The sequence below is a fragment of the Puntigrus tetrazona genome, chromosome 1, assembly GCF_018831695.1.
Source record: "Puntigrus tetrazona isolate hp1 chromosome 1, ASM1883169v1, whole genome shotgun sequence".
Lineage (NCBI taxonomy): Eukaryota > Metazoa > Chordata > Actinopteri > Cypriniformes > Cyprinidae > Puntigrus > Puntigrus tetrazona.
The window spans coordinates 6,053,987-6,070,655 of NC_056699.1; the positions used below are offsets into that span (position 1 = coordinate 6,053,987).

Sequence of the window (16,669 nt, forward strand, 5' to 3'; positions counted from 1 at the left end):
ACAGACAGTTCTCATCTGTCTCTGCTGGTCTAGATCTTCATTTACATATATTTCTCTTAACATGGGGACAGGAAACTTGTCAGTCAATAAATGTGAAAAGTAAATAGTATATTTTTTTCCTCAATAGTTTCTAGTAATCTTTTCACCACACTTATTAGCCGCAATTCTATAACATTTGCACCTGTTTTTATCCTAATTGTGGAATCCTGCCAGGTCGTCTAGTTTTTAACTTCAATTCAGTCTTTTCTGAGATATATTTTACACATTCTAATGGCAGTTAATAAACTGCTTTGTTCTAATCTTACATCATTCTTTCTAACAACTTCTACAACTGCTTATTGTAATTCAAATAAAATACAACAATATAATAAAACAGTAGACCGGGTGTCTAATGTTACATTAGTTCTTTTAAAGTTAGGAGGCATAAATATCCTGCTATAATTCACAAATTACGGTAGTATCTGAAATAAAGGTTTGTCGCTGTATCAATTATTGACTTGGAATTTTAATTTTTTTATGATACAATACAAAAGCACTTGCTTGTGTGTGTGTGTGTGTGTGTGTGTGTGTGTGTGCTGTCAAAATGATTCATAATGATTAATCCCATCCAAAATGAAAGTTTTTGTTTTGAAAAAAAATTTGTGTACAGTGTATAATTGTGTATATATATATATAAACACATGCATGTATATTTCAGAAAAATAAGTTGTTTCTATATTAAATAAATTTATTTAATATAAATTGTATGAATATAAATACAGACATGTTAATACGTAAATATTTTCTAAATATATACTGTGTGTATTTACACATATTAAATACATGTTATGCAAACAAAAACTAATCACTATTAATCTTTTGACAGCATGCACATATATGTATGTAACTGTGTCACACAAATCTACTAGTAAAAAAACAGCAATCAAATTTATTTAGAAATTTGATTTTGTGAAGTGAGTCCATCTTGTTCTGTTTCTGGTTTTGGGGATCGGTATTTTTCCCAGGGGTGTGGTGTTTCCTGGCCAGGCATAAACTTCAGCCATTGTCTGTAAAACCCACGGAAGCCGTCAATCTTGTCCATGTACGTGTTTCGTGATTTTAACTGAAGAAAGAAAGATAAAAGGCTTAATTGCATCATGATAGACCATTACAATCCTGCTCATAGCGCAATAACATGAAGTGTTATTACATGTTAGTTTCTTAATTCATTATATTTCACTTTTCCTACATTAATTACTTTATTTATACTGCGCAGCCAAAGTAGCTGATCAGGTTTATATTTCACTCCGTTGTTTGTATAAGTGCGTATGGGACAAATACAAATCTTGAATCTGACATCTTGCTCGATAAGAGATTTTCTTATATTTTCAGTTTCTAACCTTGTCATAGGAAGGAGGATACTGAGCTGCGAACTCCAGCTGTCTGATGATGACATCGTTGGGCGGCACTTGGAGTTTGTGCATGTGCTGAAGAAGTTCTTGCAGATAAGCATAGTCCAGTCGCTTAACTGCCTGGCTGATCAGGGCACTGTAAACATGAGCGTTCGGCACAAGTCCACAAGACTGAAAAAAAAGAATGAACTCAGGTAAAAAAAAAAAGCACCTTTAAAATATTTACAAGCAAGTTGGAAATAGTTAATAATTGTAATAAGAGGAATTAATAGTGAGAATTAATTTAAAAAATGGTTGTCATACCTCCATCTCCGTAAGCAGTTGCACTGCATCTTTTTGTCTTCTGCAAGCCAGAGCAATACCACAGAATGTCTGTGCATTTGCAACCAGCCCTCTGTTAACCATAAGGGCTTTTACAGCCTGAAAACAAAAAAAATCAGTTATTATTATTTACATATTCCACATTTACGTGTTTGGAAAGCACTTACGTAATTGTATTTGTTTATTATTCACTAGTAATTAAAATACATCTGCCTGCCTTAAATAGGGGGGAAAAATAAGGAATTATCGACAGAATAAAAGACTGACAGAAAAATTAGGAGATAGAGTAAAAGGAGGGACATTTAGTTTTCTTATTACTTTTTTTTTAATCTTAGGCCTACTGTTTTTTGCTTTTTAGTATAAGCTATATTAGTATAAGCCATTTTTTATATGTGGCAGTGGTGACAACAATGGAAACAAAGCAAAGAAATAAATTAAAATTAATTAGTATACTTTGATTTTATGTATATTCAAATATTTCTTCCTCCCACTTTTTTTTTTATTTACATATATTTTCCTTTAATTATAAATCAATTATATCAATGAAAAGACATAATATATAATTCTAATTATTATTATTAGTTTTATCATTATTATTACTGTTCACCAATACTTAAAATACACATTTTTATGTATGAAATTGTTGGTGTAGTTCTGCTCATTGAATTAGGGCTGATGAAAGTCTAGTCCAGAAAATTCCCTGGAACGGAGGATAAAATGCATTTCTAACCTTAGCCCCGTCCAAGTCTCCAGCTTTGGCCACCCTTCTGATTATAATGTTAAAGAACATCTCGTCCAGTGTGACACCGCTATTTTTGGCAACATTAATCAAACTCTGCACTGATTGGCTGTCGGGTTCCATGACATCAGCCAATAGTGTGACGGTTTTGATGTTGGGCTCCAGTCCGTCTTTGACCATTTTCTCCAAAAAACCTTCAAGATTCCCAATCAGAGCAAGTCTATCAGCAGCACTCTTCACAGGTCCCAAGGCAACTACACCTGAGTGGCAAGTGCTGGGGTCCAGAAGGTTTGGGAGACGGGAGCTTTGTGATTGACATGTCAGAGAGCCACTTTGTGATACAGACACCATTTGAGTCTCATTTGGAGACGTGTCTATTTTGCACTGTTCTTTTGCATTTGGAAGGCAGAAATCAGTCTCTTTGACTTGTTCGTTCTCCTGTATGTGGGTGTCTGCAAAGAGCTCACTCTCAAACGCATCCATATCTAAGTGCTGACACAACATCTCCTCCTTGACTTTTGTCCTACGGCTTTTCCTTCCACTTGTGAGTTTTGGGGTCACTTCATCTGTTCTCTTCAGTAGTAATGCAAAAGCCAAACCAGTATCACCTATCCCACAATCCCTTGCCACCCGCAGAAGTATGTTGTAATTCTGAGCGTCTGGCTTTATTCCAATCCTAATCATTTGGTGCCACACCTGCAGGACAAACGACAACAAAACAAATACTTAAAGAGATTGTTCAACCAAACATTAAAATCTGTCATCATTCCCTCGTCCTTGTGTCTTCTGCCAAAATATATTTTCTTGAAGAAACATTATTGGTTCCTGTCCCTTCATTGAAAATCCATGTAACCCAAACATAAAAGTCATAAATAAGCCACAAAGGCATCATTGCATGAATTCATACGAAACAAGAGACAAGTTAACAAGTTAACGATCCCTTTAAGAACTTGAAAGAGCACACCATGTTTTTTTTTTTTTTTTTTTTTTAAATTGGCTAATTTTCCAACTCCCCTAAAATTATAATTTAGTTTTACCATTTTCAAATCCCTTCTCCCAATCTCCGGGTCTAGCACTTTTAGCTGTAGCTTAGCATTAATCATTGAATCCGATTAGACCATTAGCATCATGCACAGAAATGACCAAAGAGTTTCAATTTTTTTCCTATTTGAAACTTGACTCTTCTGAGACAAATGGAAAATAGAAAGTTGTGCTATTCTAGGCTGATATAACTAGAAACTATGAGTTATTTACCAAAACCTGCATCACTAATGTGCTTCTAGTCCCAGTAAGTGTGTTTCTGTACCTGTAAAGCCAGTCTGAATCCATGCTGCTTGTCCTTCACACAGCTCATGAGCAGATAGTGAAATGTCTCTTGTGTGATGGGTTGTCCATTTTGAAGCATCTCCTACACACAAACCAAAAAATTTTACTATTTTGTTAGAGCAAAGAAAAAAAACAGTATTTTGACATTAGTCAATACCCGCAGAATTTGAAAGCATGACTTCAGATCTCCAGCAATAGCAACTGTCTTGAGCAAGGCGTGCTGGGTAATGGCTCTGAGAGGAATGTTTTTCCTGAGAAGCTCTTGCTTGAGATTCAATGCCTGTTCCAGCCCTGCCTGTTTCCACGGTGACTCTGCACAAGCATTGAACAGCGCGGTGTATGTAGCGTCAGATGGCTCGATTCCTCGCTTCTTCATCTGAACGTTAATATTCAAACGGGGTTATTCAAACGTGCGTGTCATTCACGCATCATTAGCAGCACCTAATATAAATAATGACATTTAAAAATGCATTGTCATCTTACATTATTGTAGAGCTGGAAGGCTTTCTTTAGATAGCCGACGCGTCCACATCCGCCGATGAGCACAGTGTAATTGAACTCCTCAGGTTGTAACCTTTCACCTTTGAGCATATCAGTCTCAAAGAGAACCAATGCCTCAGCCAGCTACATGCACACACAAAAAAACGAACTGATTTATTCAAATGTGCATTGGATTATATGGATATTCGCTGGCATTTACATGGCACTTGAATGCAAAAAAAATAGCACAATAGAAAACGTATTACCAAAAGAACTGTAATAAAAATTCTCTCTTCTGAAGGAGCCTTTTAATTAATATTATAGGCAAATACAGGTTTAATATACTTTTAAGTACTTTGAAGGCAATAAGTGAACTGTTTTACACAAGGGATGTAAGTCTGACACCATGACTGCACCGCTGCACTGTCACAGTAAAGATAAGCATTAAAACAGGTATTTTTAGCAACGTACTTTATCCTCTTTGATGAGCCGTTTGCACTTAAGGAAATACCAGTACGGTGTATTTTTCCGACCCGTTTTGGACTTGAACGTTTCCACCAGCTGCGCATCAGCTTCATCCTCATCTCTGTATTTCAGATCCAGCTGCTGCTCTGGGGATGTTTTGCGGAAGGTTCGCCTGGAGGAGAACTTTCTGGAATAATCACCAAACGCAACGCTTGTATCTTCCTCGTGCACGTGCTCCGACGCATTTGGCTTGGTATTGTTGCCGTCAGCCCATCTCGAAGGTGTTAATGTAATGTATCTGAAGGGTCCTTGATGCAGCTCGGAAGGACAGACAGCTGATCTGAGCGCATTTGAGGACGCGGCAGCGCATTTTACAACATTAACACCGGAGTTCCGCGTGAAAATACCCCTCAAAAGTGCATAACGCAACATTTTGGCCACCAATCTTATATTAATACCCAATTAGTCCATTCATATCACCCTTTCAGAACAAACTGCGGTAGAAACAGCTACTAGAAATCCTCACATGATGCTTCTACTGGAAGTCGCCATGTTGCTATACCCACAGACATTACTAATGGATAACGTTATAATCGAACTATTTATTTACTCTGTTGCAAATAATAATATGTGAACTTTTTTTACGACCAATTGGCCATTTAATAATACAATTTTATTTAACAATTCTCAATTGTATTTAATGAAATAAATAAATAAAACAAGATACGCGGGATCGATTAGTAGGACTTATCGCGTCTTAGCCATAGCTGAAACTGCAGAAATGTCACCGCTATCATAGAACTGCCATCTAGTGACTAATATTGAAATTATGCATTGGAAAAAATCCACAATAATAAAAACGTGCACCAATTAAAAAAAAAAAAAAAGAAAAAGTATTTGGTCAAAAATAAAAACTTTGGCAAATCTGAATGTGAAACAAATAATTGCAGTATACATCTGCAAAATGAGTTGATAATGTCACAAAAGAGGGCATATAGTGCCCGAGGATATTCTGGCAAACAAATGTGTATTTCCACAATGTTCCTGTAGACCCTTTAATTATCTTTAATAAGATATTTGTGACAAGATGGGTTTTTGCCATAACAATAAAACTCATCATGGTCAACGCACATTTAGATCTTTGCTCTGTATTTTCATTCTTTATAATCTCAAAAATCCCCTCAATTTATTTCTTTAAAATTGTATGCACAAAATTTCTTGATCTTTCTCCCCACATGCAAAGTATTCAAACAGAATAGTGGCCTGATGCTCTTTTAAACTTTTAAAACAAATGCTCCTCACACAAATAATGTATAAGAACAAGAAAAACGATTAGGTCTACAATAATAAAATTTAAGTTTGAACATTTATTTGCAATTAAATTACTGTAAATATATTGCAGTTAAATGCAATTATTTGAATATAAGAATGCTTTTCTGACCCACTTAAGTATGTCTTTAAAATTGCTTATATATAAATTAATATAACTTCTAATTTAAAGGCTTGTAATTAATAAAGTAAAGTATGTGTAAACATAATTTTTATTGAAACTTGCATGTTATGCACGTAAATATTTTTTGTTAAAATAAAGCTAACATTTAATCATTATATTAACCTAAAATTAAATATAAAATAACTCTACAGTTACAATTATAACCATTTTAAACGTGCTTTATGCTATTTAACACCAAATTAAGTGCAGTCCTTTAAAGCACAACAAATGATTCTTTTTTAACATAATGAATAAAATGTGCAAGTAGAGTTAGTTTATATCACATCATTGCAAGTCATGAAAGTGTACTCCGTCTAAATATTTTTATTTAGAATCTGCCAGTATAGTTTCCTTAAAATGTACTTTTTAGTTTTGAAGGACGCAGCCGTAGACATGTACAAATGGAGACATTTAGCTGCACTATGTGAAATAATTACGCATGACATTTATATTCACTTCTGATTAGCTTCTCTGGCTTTCCTCACTGCTGCTTATGTAAGTACATTTCAAAACAAGACCGAGAGTTACTGAGCTGCGTGTGAGTGTGTACGGTGTCAGTAGATTTTTCTCTCTTTATCTTCTATGACAGACTGCAGTGCAGGATTGCTAAGTGCGTGTAGCCCCCTAAGACCGCTGAGCGCACCCACCCACATACTGCAGAGAAGATGAAGACGAAGGGTTTTGTTTCCTCAGCATCTCCTGAGAGATCTCACACACAACGTTTCCATGGAGATGACACTTTATGTATGTGGTTCTTTCATGTTGGGCATGTAGGAATAAAAGAGACAATCCCACTTGTTCTCACAGACAATCATGTTTCTAAAAGTACGCACGTGTGTCTGCCTTCCTACGTTTCTAATCTCTGCTTCTTTTGAACATTATTGTTGATTTAAGTTTTTTTCAACTAGGATGATAACTGTACAGTCTTATATGACCTAAATGAAGGTAATAGATAATTTAAGGGTTCAGCTTTGCATATCTTCCAAAATCCCCTGAGGCCTTTCTGCCCTGAGCATGTGAATGCAAAAAAGAACTTAAAACGACGAAAGAAGAAAAATGTTACTTTTAAAGAAAAGGAACCAGTTTAACACCATTCAATAAAATGCGGGGGACCTTGACGGGGGGTGCAAGGCGCTCTGTGGAAAGATTACAGAAAACACATTAATAAATGATAAACAATAAATTAATAAATTATAAATTAATAAATTATATATATATGCATGTGTGTGTATTTATATATACATTATATATATATATATATATATATATATATATATATATATATATATATATATATATATATATACAGTACATTTACATAAATCATATATTATGCAAACAAAATATTTATTTTTGATGCGATTAATCTAAAATAATACCAAGATCAAACAACAGTGTGTGTATGTGTGTGTGCATGTATGCCTATCCAAGTAAATAAATACATCCATCATTACAACATACTGGGAGAAAAAACAAATATTTTCCAATATAATATACGCTATTTATACAATTATATTATAAGCTACCTCAGTATAAATCTTCATACATTATACATTTAATGAAGGTCCCAAAGATGATCATCTTAGTGGAAAAGATACATTTTCCATGTCTTTTAAATGTATTCATTCATTCATTCATTCATTCATCCGTTCATTAAATCAATCTCGAATCAATGATAAAAAAGCAGGTTTGTATTGTGACAAATTACCTCATGCAGTGTGGACTGAACTGTCAATAATAATAATAATAATAATAATAATAATGATGATGATGATGATGATGATAGTAATAATGAACATATAATTTCCTGGGCAATGTGGAAATGTTCAATAATTTTCAATAGTTTTGTGGCCAATAGTGTAAGGTATGCGTTAATATAGAAATGAAGCGCGTGCTTAGAAAGTGTGACAACTAGCCCCGGTAATCGATTGTTAAGCGCGTGATGATTCCGTGACTTGCGCAGGAGGGCGGGGAGCCTCGAGAGGGAAAGAGGGAGCAGAAAGCGTGCATCCTCAAATAAGACCGCTTGAAAACGACACCCTGGATCGTAGTTCAAAGATTATTCGCGTGTGAGGAAGTGAATGACACTGACACATCAGGTAGGAGACCTGTTATCCATTCACGAGAGCGCGCGACCGCTCGGATTGATGTTCAGTTATTATCGTACGTGTCGATCGCACTTAATTGCGAATGTGCATACGGCACGAGACAAATGATCCAACAGCAATGCGATATAGGTTCGCAATTTTATTTTCCCGCCGTAAGAAATACACTACAGGCTTGACGTTGAGGATCCATATGTCTAAAAATAGCTTTGGTGGACGTGTCAGGTGACCTCGACGTGTCGATGTTAATCTCGCGTTTATCACCTAGAATAAACTGACTCGGTGCGTTTCATAACGTGCCGTGAAAATTTAAACCGCGCGCGTACGAAGTCAACTGGTAGGAGGGAAACGGCACATTCATGCACAGATGCTTCAAAGGAAAACAGGTGTAGGAACAGATAAAGAGCCACTGCAATGCTTGGTTGCATAAAACAAAAGAAGTGATTTTTTCCTGCACAGCATAGCCTAGGCATTGCGGAGATGCTGGGGCAAGTTGTCACACTTTTTTTACTCCAGTTAATATTTCTCAGATATTATGTATCAGTGCATTACAATTTGCGACATGAGATTTGAATTAATTATTTAGATCTGATTTAGAGAGTAAGTCCGCTTGCTATCTATACGCACACATGCACACAAATTTATCGTGATTGTTTATGTCTGTTATTAGCAGTTATGTTATAAGCATGCATGATAACGCCAATTAATTAATCTGCCCTGATGGATTTTCCCATCTGTGAAATTTGACATTTTTCCCAGATATGTACTCAGAGGAGTGGAGCAGGAATCGGCAGGGAAAAGAGAAGCCTGTGATCACCAATTTCAGCTTTAGTCAGCTGCCAGATGAGGAGAAGAGGGGTAGGATAAAAGCTCACAGTGCTCAGGGTGAGTTGCAGATACGCACAATCCAGTTAATGTCAAGCAATAACCGAATATACTGATATAAGGGTCGTAAAAAATTGCATACACATAATAATGCATTAAATCGCACTTACAAAATGCATAAGTGTGTATATGGGTGTATATGGTGTGACAGACTTAAAAAAAACAACAACTAAGATTGAAGATGAACTTCTCTAATGCTATTTGTAACTCTGAGAATTAATATGCATTTTTCGTATGTTTTTTGTACGTTTTTTTTCCTTTTTCTACATTTTTGCTATGTCACACCATAAGACACAGTCCAATTTTAATTAGTCAATTAACCACATATATTGATGTATACGATGCATACATGGTTCTCATTGATATGGATGTGGATATAGTGCTTGAATTTCCCAAAATTCTAATAAATTCCCAATATTTCCAACATTTTTGTCAGCCGAACCCCTTTGACATCAAAATGTCATTAATGTTCCCTCTGAGATTTTAAGCCAATATTTAAATTGTTCAACAGCACATACATGCACGGTTCTCCGATGTTGGTTATAAAAATATTATCTCAATTGTTTACTTTTTAAATAGTTTATTATTATTGCATTACTATTTCATTCATTTTTGGGCATTATTTGCTTTTTGGTCAAGTCCCAAACCCTTTGCAGTTTCCTTACAATCCCCCTGGGTGTTTGCAAATCCTATTTTGGGAAACCCTGCATTAGCGTAAGACACCCTCATGCACAAAAGAGTTGATTTTTATTTATAGATAACAGGTCTTAGCTGCTCTGTCTTTCTGGTTGCTGTATAAGCTCGTGTCTTTTTTTCAGACTCAGAGGAATCCATTCCCGATGATCGCTACCATGGCATCTACTTTGCCATGCTGTTGGCTGGTGTCGGCTTTCTGCTGCCGTACAATAGTTTCATCACCGATGTGGACTACCTTCACCGCAAATTCTCAGGTGTGATGCAACCGACCTGTCGCACATCACAGGAAAGGCCAAATTAAATTCGCAGAGCAGATAGGTAGATAAGTGACAACTATGCATTGCACGTTCTTCCATTGTCAGGCACCTCTATTGTGTTCGACATGAGTTTGACGTATATTCTGGTGGCTCTCAGTGCTGTCATCGTGAACAACGCATTCGTGGAGAGGCTGAGCTTAAACACTCGCATCTGTGTGGGTGAGAACATGCAAAAACACCTCAAAATAAAGTCTAAGACAAATTCGCGAGCTCCTCCGCACTATTTTCTATGCGTATCAGTTGCAAAATCACTAAATATCCTGTGTTGCATGAATAGGATATCTATTTGCATTGGGACCTTTGGTGTTTGTGAGTGTATTTGATGTCTGGTTGGAGCTGTTTAACACTCAGCAGTCCTATGCTCTCACTCTGGCTGCAATTGCCATTGTTGCATTTGGATGCACAGGTGAGTATATACAAGCAATCGTGCTCTTGCCTTTGGCCTACATTGTGCTTTTGTGATCTGTAAACATTGTCCTTTCGACCTTTACAGTGCAACAGTCCAGTTTCTATGGTTACACTGGGATGCTGCCCAAGAGGTACACACAGGGCGTGATGACTGGAGAGAGTGAGCTGAACTTCCATCACCACATAACTGAAATTATAAACATTATATTAGACTAAAAGTGTTATTGTACCCCATTCTCATTACTCTAATGCATCTTCGTTCAACTTATATTGCCTATTAATATTCTCAGTAATAGTAATTAATATAGCAATTAAAGTTTACCCAAAAATTAAAGTTTGACAAAAATATTTCTCATTCACAGGACATCTAAAGAGGAATTTACTGAGAATTTACTCACCGTCCAGCCAATATGTAAATGCATGACATCACTTAAATGAATGGATCCTTTGCAGTGAATGGGTGCCGTCAGAATGAGAGTTCAAACAGTTGATAAAACCATCATAAGTTAATCCACACCATGAAACAAATCCATCAAGGCATTTTAACTTCTGAACAAAATATAATTATCCATAATAGCACTTCCTCCAGTGGAAAAGTTCATACAGTGTTGTCTTTCCACATCAAAATGCAACATATTTGTTCACTTTACAAAGCAATCTTATGATTAGAGGACAAATTTTAATTTTGGGGTAAAAAAATGTATATTTTATTTTTACATTATAATATTAAATGAGAGATCTAAATGCAATTGAAAAAATCACATTACAGTAATGAGAATTCTATTTTTTATTTTATAAAAATATGAATTAGTGATAAAAAAATTTTTTTTAATCAAAATGATGAATTTACCAAATTTTATCACCATATTTTATTTGTCTGTATTACAGCTGATGTAGTTTTTCCGTCAATTATGGTTGTTTCAGGCACTGCAGGAGTTATTGTCTCTTTGAGCCGCATTTTTACGAAGCTGCTGGTGGAAGACGAGAAGAACAACACCATCATCTTCTTCCTGTTCTCTGTCTCGATAGAGACGCTCTGTTTTCTGTTACACGTGGTGGTTCGACGGACTCACTTTGTCCGTTATCACACCGAAAGAGCTCGCAACAGCTGGCTCAAAGGACAGATTAATAATGTTATGACCAAAAAGCACAGTGGCTATCAGATACATTATGACAGCGGTGCAGAAGAAGAGGTAAGTTCACACATAGAAATAATTCTTTCCACTTGATTTTTGGCAGTGGGTTCTTTATCCATAGGTTACTGACCGGTTTTAAAGGTTTCCGTGGGACTGTGCTGTTGCTAACTATTTTTCTTCTTACATTGCAGGAAATTATGACCGTAAAGCATGGCAACAAAATGGTCGTAATTTGTTGTTTTTCAAAACTGAATAAGCTTCCTACATAAATAGCCTTTTTTCACTTTCACTGATACAAGACAACCCTACAATGCACTATGACAAACCTATCCAAGGTCATAGACCTTCTTGTGAAGAAGGGTGCTTAAAGGATTTCACCCAAATATTTAAATTCTGTCATCATTTACTCTAGATCTGTATCATTTTTTTTGTTTTGCTGAACACAAAGGAAGATCATTTGAAGAAAATTTGTAACCAGGCTGTTTTGGGTCACCGTTGACTTTCATAGTATTTTTTTTCTTACTATGGAAGTCAATGGCGACCCAAAACAGCCTGGTTATAAATTTTCTTCAAAATATCTCCCTTTGTGTTCGGCAAAACAAAGTTCATACAGGTTTGGAACTACTTAAGGGTGAGAAAATGATGAATATTCATTTTTTAGGTGAACTATTTCCTAGACATGTTTTTTATTTATTTCTAAAACATTCTGATAGAAAATGGTTACGCATCAATATAAAATGTTTATTTCCCCTAAATTCGCCGTAAGCAGTAGACAGCTCATCCTGATTTTGAGACAGCCATTGTTTAGGATGATTTGCTTAAAGATAAAATTGACGTTGACTCGTGGCTTTTTAGGATGGAGTGGCATCGAGTACAATTGACGAAGCTGATGCAGTTAATCTGGGTAACTGTTCCCATGGAGATGGAATATACGTCAGATTTGATGTGCCAAAACCAGACACCAAAAGGAGCTGGATGAGCGTGAAGGGTGAGCTATAGGTTTAATCAGAAAACTGTAGCTTCAGTGAACATACTACAAAATAAAGTTATAGTTCACACAAATATAAAAAGAAATACACTGAGAATTTACTCACCCTCAGGCCATCCAAGGTGTAGAGGATCAATGGATCCTTAGCGAGGGAATGGGTGCCATCAGAACGAGAGTCCAAACAGCTGATAAAAACATCACAATAATCCACTCCAGTTTATCGGTTCACGTATTGTGAAAAGCTGCATGTTTGTAAGAAGCAAATCAATCATTAAGGCATTTTTAATTCTAAACCGTTCTCTATGATATTGCTTTCTCCAGTGAAAAGAATCAGGAGAGAAAAATGCATAGATGAAGCACCATTTATGAGCAATTCTAAATAGTTTTGATGTAAGAGTACAACAGGGGACGGTTCTTTTCACTGTGGATTACTTGTGGATTATGGGTGTTTTTATCAGCTGTTTGGACTCTCATTCTGATGGCAGAGGATCTGTCGGTGAGCAGGTCATGCAATACATTTCTCCAAATCAGTTCTGATGAAAAAACAAAAGATTCCTTTAGATTCCTGATGGCCTGAAGGTAAGCATTTTTGGTGAACTGTTGCCGTACGTTTACTTAACCTTTAGTGTAGATTTTTGACGTTACATATGCTGGCTTTTCTTACAGAGCTGCTGGGTCGGAGGTGTGCGGTTGCCCGGGTGATCTGGCCCTACATGCTCTCCATTTTGGTGACATATTTCATCACGCTATGTCTGTTCCCTGGTTTGGAGTCAGAATTACGTAACGCTACACTGGGAGAATGGCTGCCTATTCTCACCATGGCTCTGTTCAACATGGCAGACTTCGTGGGCAAGGTGAAATCAAGTTGTTTTACGTCACATACAAGCATACAGTGTTATTTAAAAAGCTGTTCAAATCTCTTTATTTCTCTCTTTAGATCTTGGCAGCGTGTCCGTACGAGTGGGGTGGTGTGCAGCTGCTGGTGTGTTCGTGTTTGCGCGTTCTCTTCTTGCCTCTGTTTGTGATGTGCGTGTCACCCGTGCAGCGCCCCCTGCTGGCGCACCCAGCCTGGCCCTGCGGCCTGTCCTTGATGCTGGGAATCAGTAACGGTTACCTTGGCTCTGTACCAATGATACAGGCGGCAGGCAAGGTGCCGCTTCAGCAGAGAGAAGTGGCAGGTGAGTAATTATCGGAGCAAATACACCATTACATTTGATGCTCTCTTTAGCATATCACAGCTTAAAACAGCTGTCCTCAGATCAGAAATAAATAGCTAATATTTGTAATACGCTGTTAAATCTTAAGTAACTGAGCCAATATTTTTTGTCACGAATCACTACGAATGTCCATACTGTTTTAAATGTATATCGGCTGTTTGAGGTTTTAGATATAATAAGTGCAAATAGCCTGCCTATAAATAGAAGAAAATCCTGCTAACATAGTGCCAATATGGCCGCACATCAAGGTAATTAACTAAATCCGGACGTAACAATAAAGGGTTACTCCAGCTCAAAATATATTTTTTTCATTAATCACTTACCCCCATGTCATTCCAAACCCCTAAAAGCTCTGTTAATCCTCAGAAATCAATTGGCGCTATTTTGGATGAAAACCGAGAGGCTTGTTACTGTCCCATTGACTGCCAAGTAGTGAACGCTGTCCAGAAAAGAATGAAAAACATTGTCTGAATGCTCCATCTGCCATTAGTGGTTTCGACGTAGAAATCATCGAAAATTGTGGGCTGACACAGTAGAGCGAACACATTTTTCATTCACATTTATTTCCATACAAAACGTATTCTCGTTGCTTCATTACATTACAGTTGAACCACTGATGGAAGACAACCTCTGAATGCTTTTTATTTTGGGGTGGAGTCACAGATGCATCCCTTTATGTGCAGATAGTCTATAGACACATTTTCGGTCCATATGTTGCACAGGATGTATGCTAATACATAATATATTATACCAAATGTTTGTAAACAGACTAAAGTTATCAATGGTCTATCTAGTATCAATGAATGCATAGTTTGTAAAGAAGCATATCAGTTGTTTACAGTGAACTGTTTGACTTAAAAGGTCAAAAAGCTGTTTAGTTAGATTTAGAAAAACTTGGGTAAATTATGACAGAATTCTTGGGTGAACCATATGGTCTTATTATTTTATTACGATTTGCATACTCTGTTAACATATTTCATAGATTATCAGAGCTTAGTAGACATAATTATAATATTTTTAGACATTATCAGATAGATGAATTAATAGATTATAAATAATGTTTTAAACCCTATGTATTAATTTAGCATTTATATTATTTATACATAATTAATAACCATATATGTGTAAATTAAAAAATGTAAATAAAAAGTTTAATTATTTAGATTAAAAAGAATCAAACATACAATAATGTAGTCGAATTTAAGCAATTTTTAAAAATAAAAATAATAATAATAATAATTAAAATTCATCCCATCCAGGTAATAGCTGCAGAACTGTTCAAATCGAATTATTTTGACTCATTGAAGGTGGCGAAACTCCTCAACCATCCTATCCATCCAAAAGCAAGTGATAGATTTAAGTCTCAACTGCTAGTTGCTAGGGAAGTTGTACACAGTGTAAATTTAAAAAAAGAATTCCAGCAACTGATATTTACATATTATTGTGATTTTTTCCCAATATTTTTTTTTTTTTTACAGGGAACACTATGACTGTATCATACATGGCTGGACTGATGCTGGGCTCTGCTGTGTCTTACTCAACGTACAGCCTGACCTCACAGGCACATTCGACTCACACGCCGAAGCTCAACAACACACTCACATTACAGAGCTACGTGCCCGGCCACTGAGTGTCTCTCACACGTGCACTGTTTGTATAGATGTTAACATAAGAATAAAGAACATTTCCAGAGACTGTCCCTGCTGAAAACACCAGCTTAGACCAGAGTTTGCATACTGGTCCAGGTTGGTTTGCTGGTTTGGCGAGCGAAGAATCCCAGTTTGGGACACCAGCATATTAGCATTTCATTCTAGGGACCAGCATTCAAAACGCGACATGTGCTGGTGAGCAGCTACATACTGTATGTTGATTTGTTCAGTTGGCTCAGATAAAATGTGTTATATGAGTGTTATATGAGACTGTCTGAATAATCATTGAATTGTTAAATGAATTGATGTATGACCGTTCCTGTCATGTTTAAATGTTTGGCTACCATGTGTAATTTATAGATATGCTGTGTAGCTCTACTTTATAACTGGTCGATGTAGCTGTGTTGATGTCTTGTTTTAGCTCATGGCCTTCCACTTTGACCTATTTAAAACAATTATTAACAAAATGTCGTATTCTGGCCAAAATGCACTCACTAAACAGAAAGATGTAGTTTGACTGAGATGTCAAACTAACTATGCCGTTGGATTTTTTTGGACACGATGGCCAGGTAAACCTGAAGGTGGACAGGGCGCACAGTTAACACACAATGGGTGGAATGAGGGGAAAGCATTTTTCGAATGTGAGCTTATTTTAACTTAGTGCTTACATAGAAAACCTTAGTGTTTACATAGAAAAACAATGGTATAGTCGCTCGATGTCATGGAAAAACGTTTTGATGATCTGATGCCATGAATCTTACAGACTTTCCCAAATACAGCAATTCTTGTAGCAGCTTGGGAAGTAGAAGGCTGCAGTTAGTGGAGTCCTTTTCCCTCGTCATCCCCTCATTTCCTGTTGTTTTTACACCGTTTCTGTCAATAAAAGAGAGAAATGGCTAATAAAAATTGGAGGTTGTCATTTTTAGGGCACTTTTAGAGTACTGTTCAGAGTCGAGATCATTTTATTCCAGTAAATAAAAAAACCAATCAATGAAATCTAAACTGTTTTACTCTAATAAACAAAATTCAAAATTCGCACTTTTTTCTTACATTT

General features: G+C 36.3%; 2 protein-coding genes across 3 annotated transcripts; one reads left to right on the top strand and one right to left on the bottom strand.

Annotated features, from left to right (window-relative positions):
• Nucleotides 1-905: 905 nt before the first annotated feature.
• Nucleotides 906-5,279, bottom strand: ptcd1 (pentatricopeptide repeat domain 1). The gene is made up of 8 exons (XM_043241820.1): nt 4,729-5,279; nt 4,261-4,401; nt 3,935-4,153; nt 3,758-3,859; nt 2,443-3,147; nt 1,695-1,811; nt 1,380-1,562; nt 906-1,102 (listed from the first exon to the last, which is right to left on the bottom strand). Exons 1-8 carry the CDS (start codon nt 5,152-5,154, stop codon nt 929-931), a joined length of 2,067 nt encoding a protein of 688 aa, XP_043097755.1. The 5' UTR covers nt 5,155-5,279; the 3' UTR covers nt 906-928.
• Nucleotides 5,280-8,155: 2,876 nt separating this feature from the next.
• Nucleotides 8,156-16,650, top strand: slc29a4b (asolute carrier family 29 member 4b). Of its 2 annotated transcripts, XM_043241952.1 has the most exons (11): nt 8,156-8,313; nt 9,079-9,204; nt 10,023-10,154; nt 10,263-10,376; nt 10,495-10,623; nt 10,711-10,785; nt 11,550-11,818; nt 12,617-12,749; nt 13,416-13,603; nt 13,687-13,927; nt 15,445-16,650. In XM_043241952.1, exons 2-11 carry the CDS (start codon nt 9,081-9,083, stop codon nt 15,594-15,596), a joined length of 1,557 nt encoding a protein of 518 aa, XP_043097887.1. In that variant the 5' UTR covers nt 8,156-8,313; nt 9,079-9,080; the 3' UTR covers nt 15,597-16,650. The 2 variants fall into 2 exon arrangements, with proteins under 2 accessions (XP_043097887.1, XP_043097895.1); XM_043241960.1 differs by lacking the exon at nt 10,495-10,623.
• The last annotated feature ends 19 nt before the right edge of the window (nt 16,651-16,669 follow it).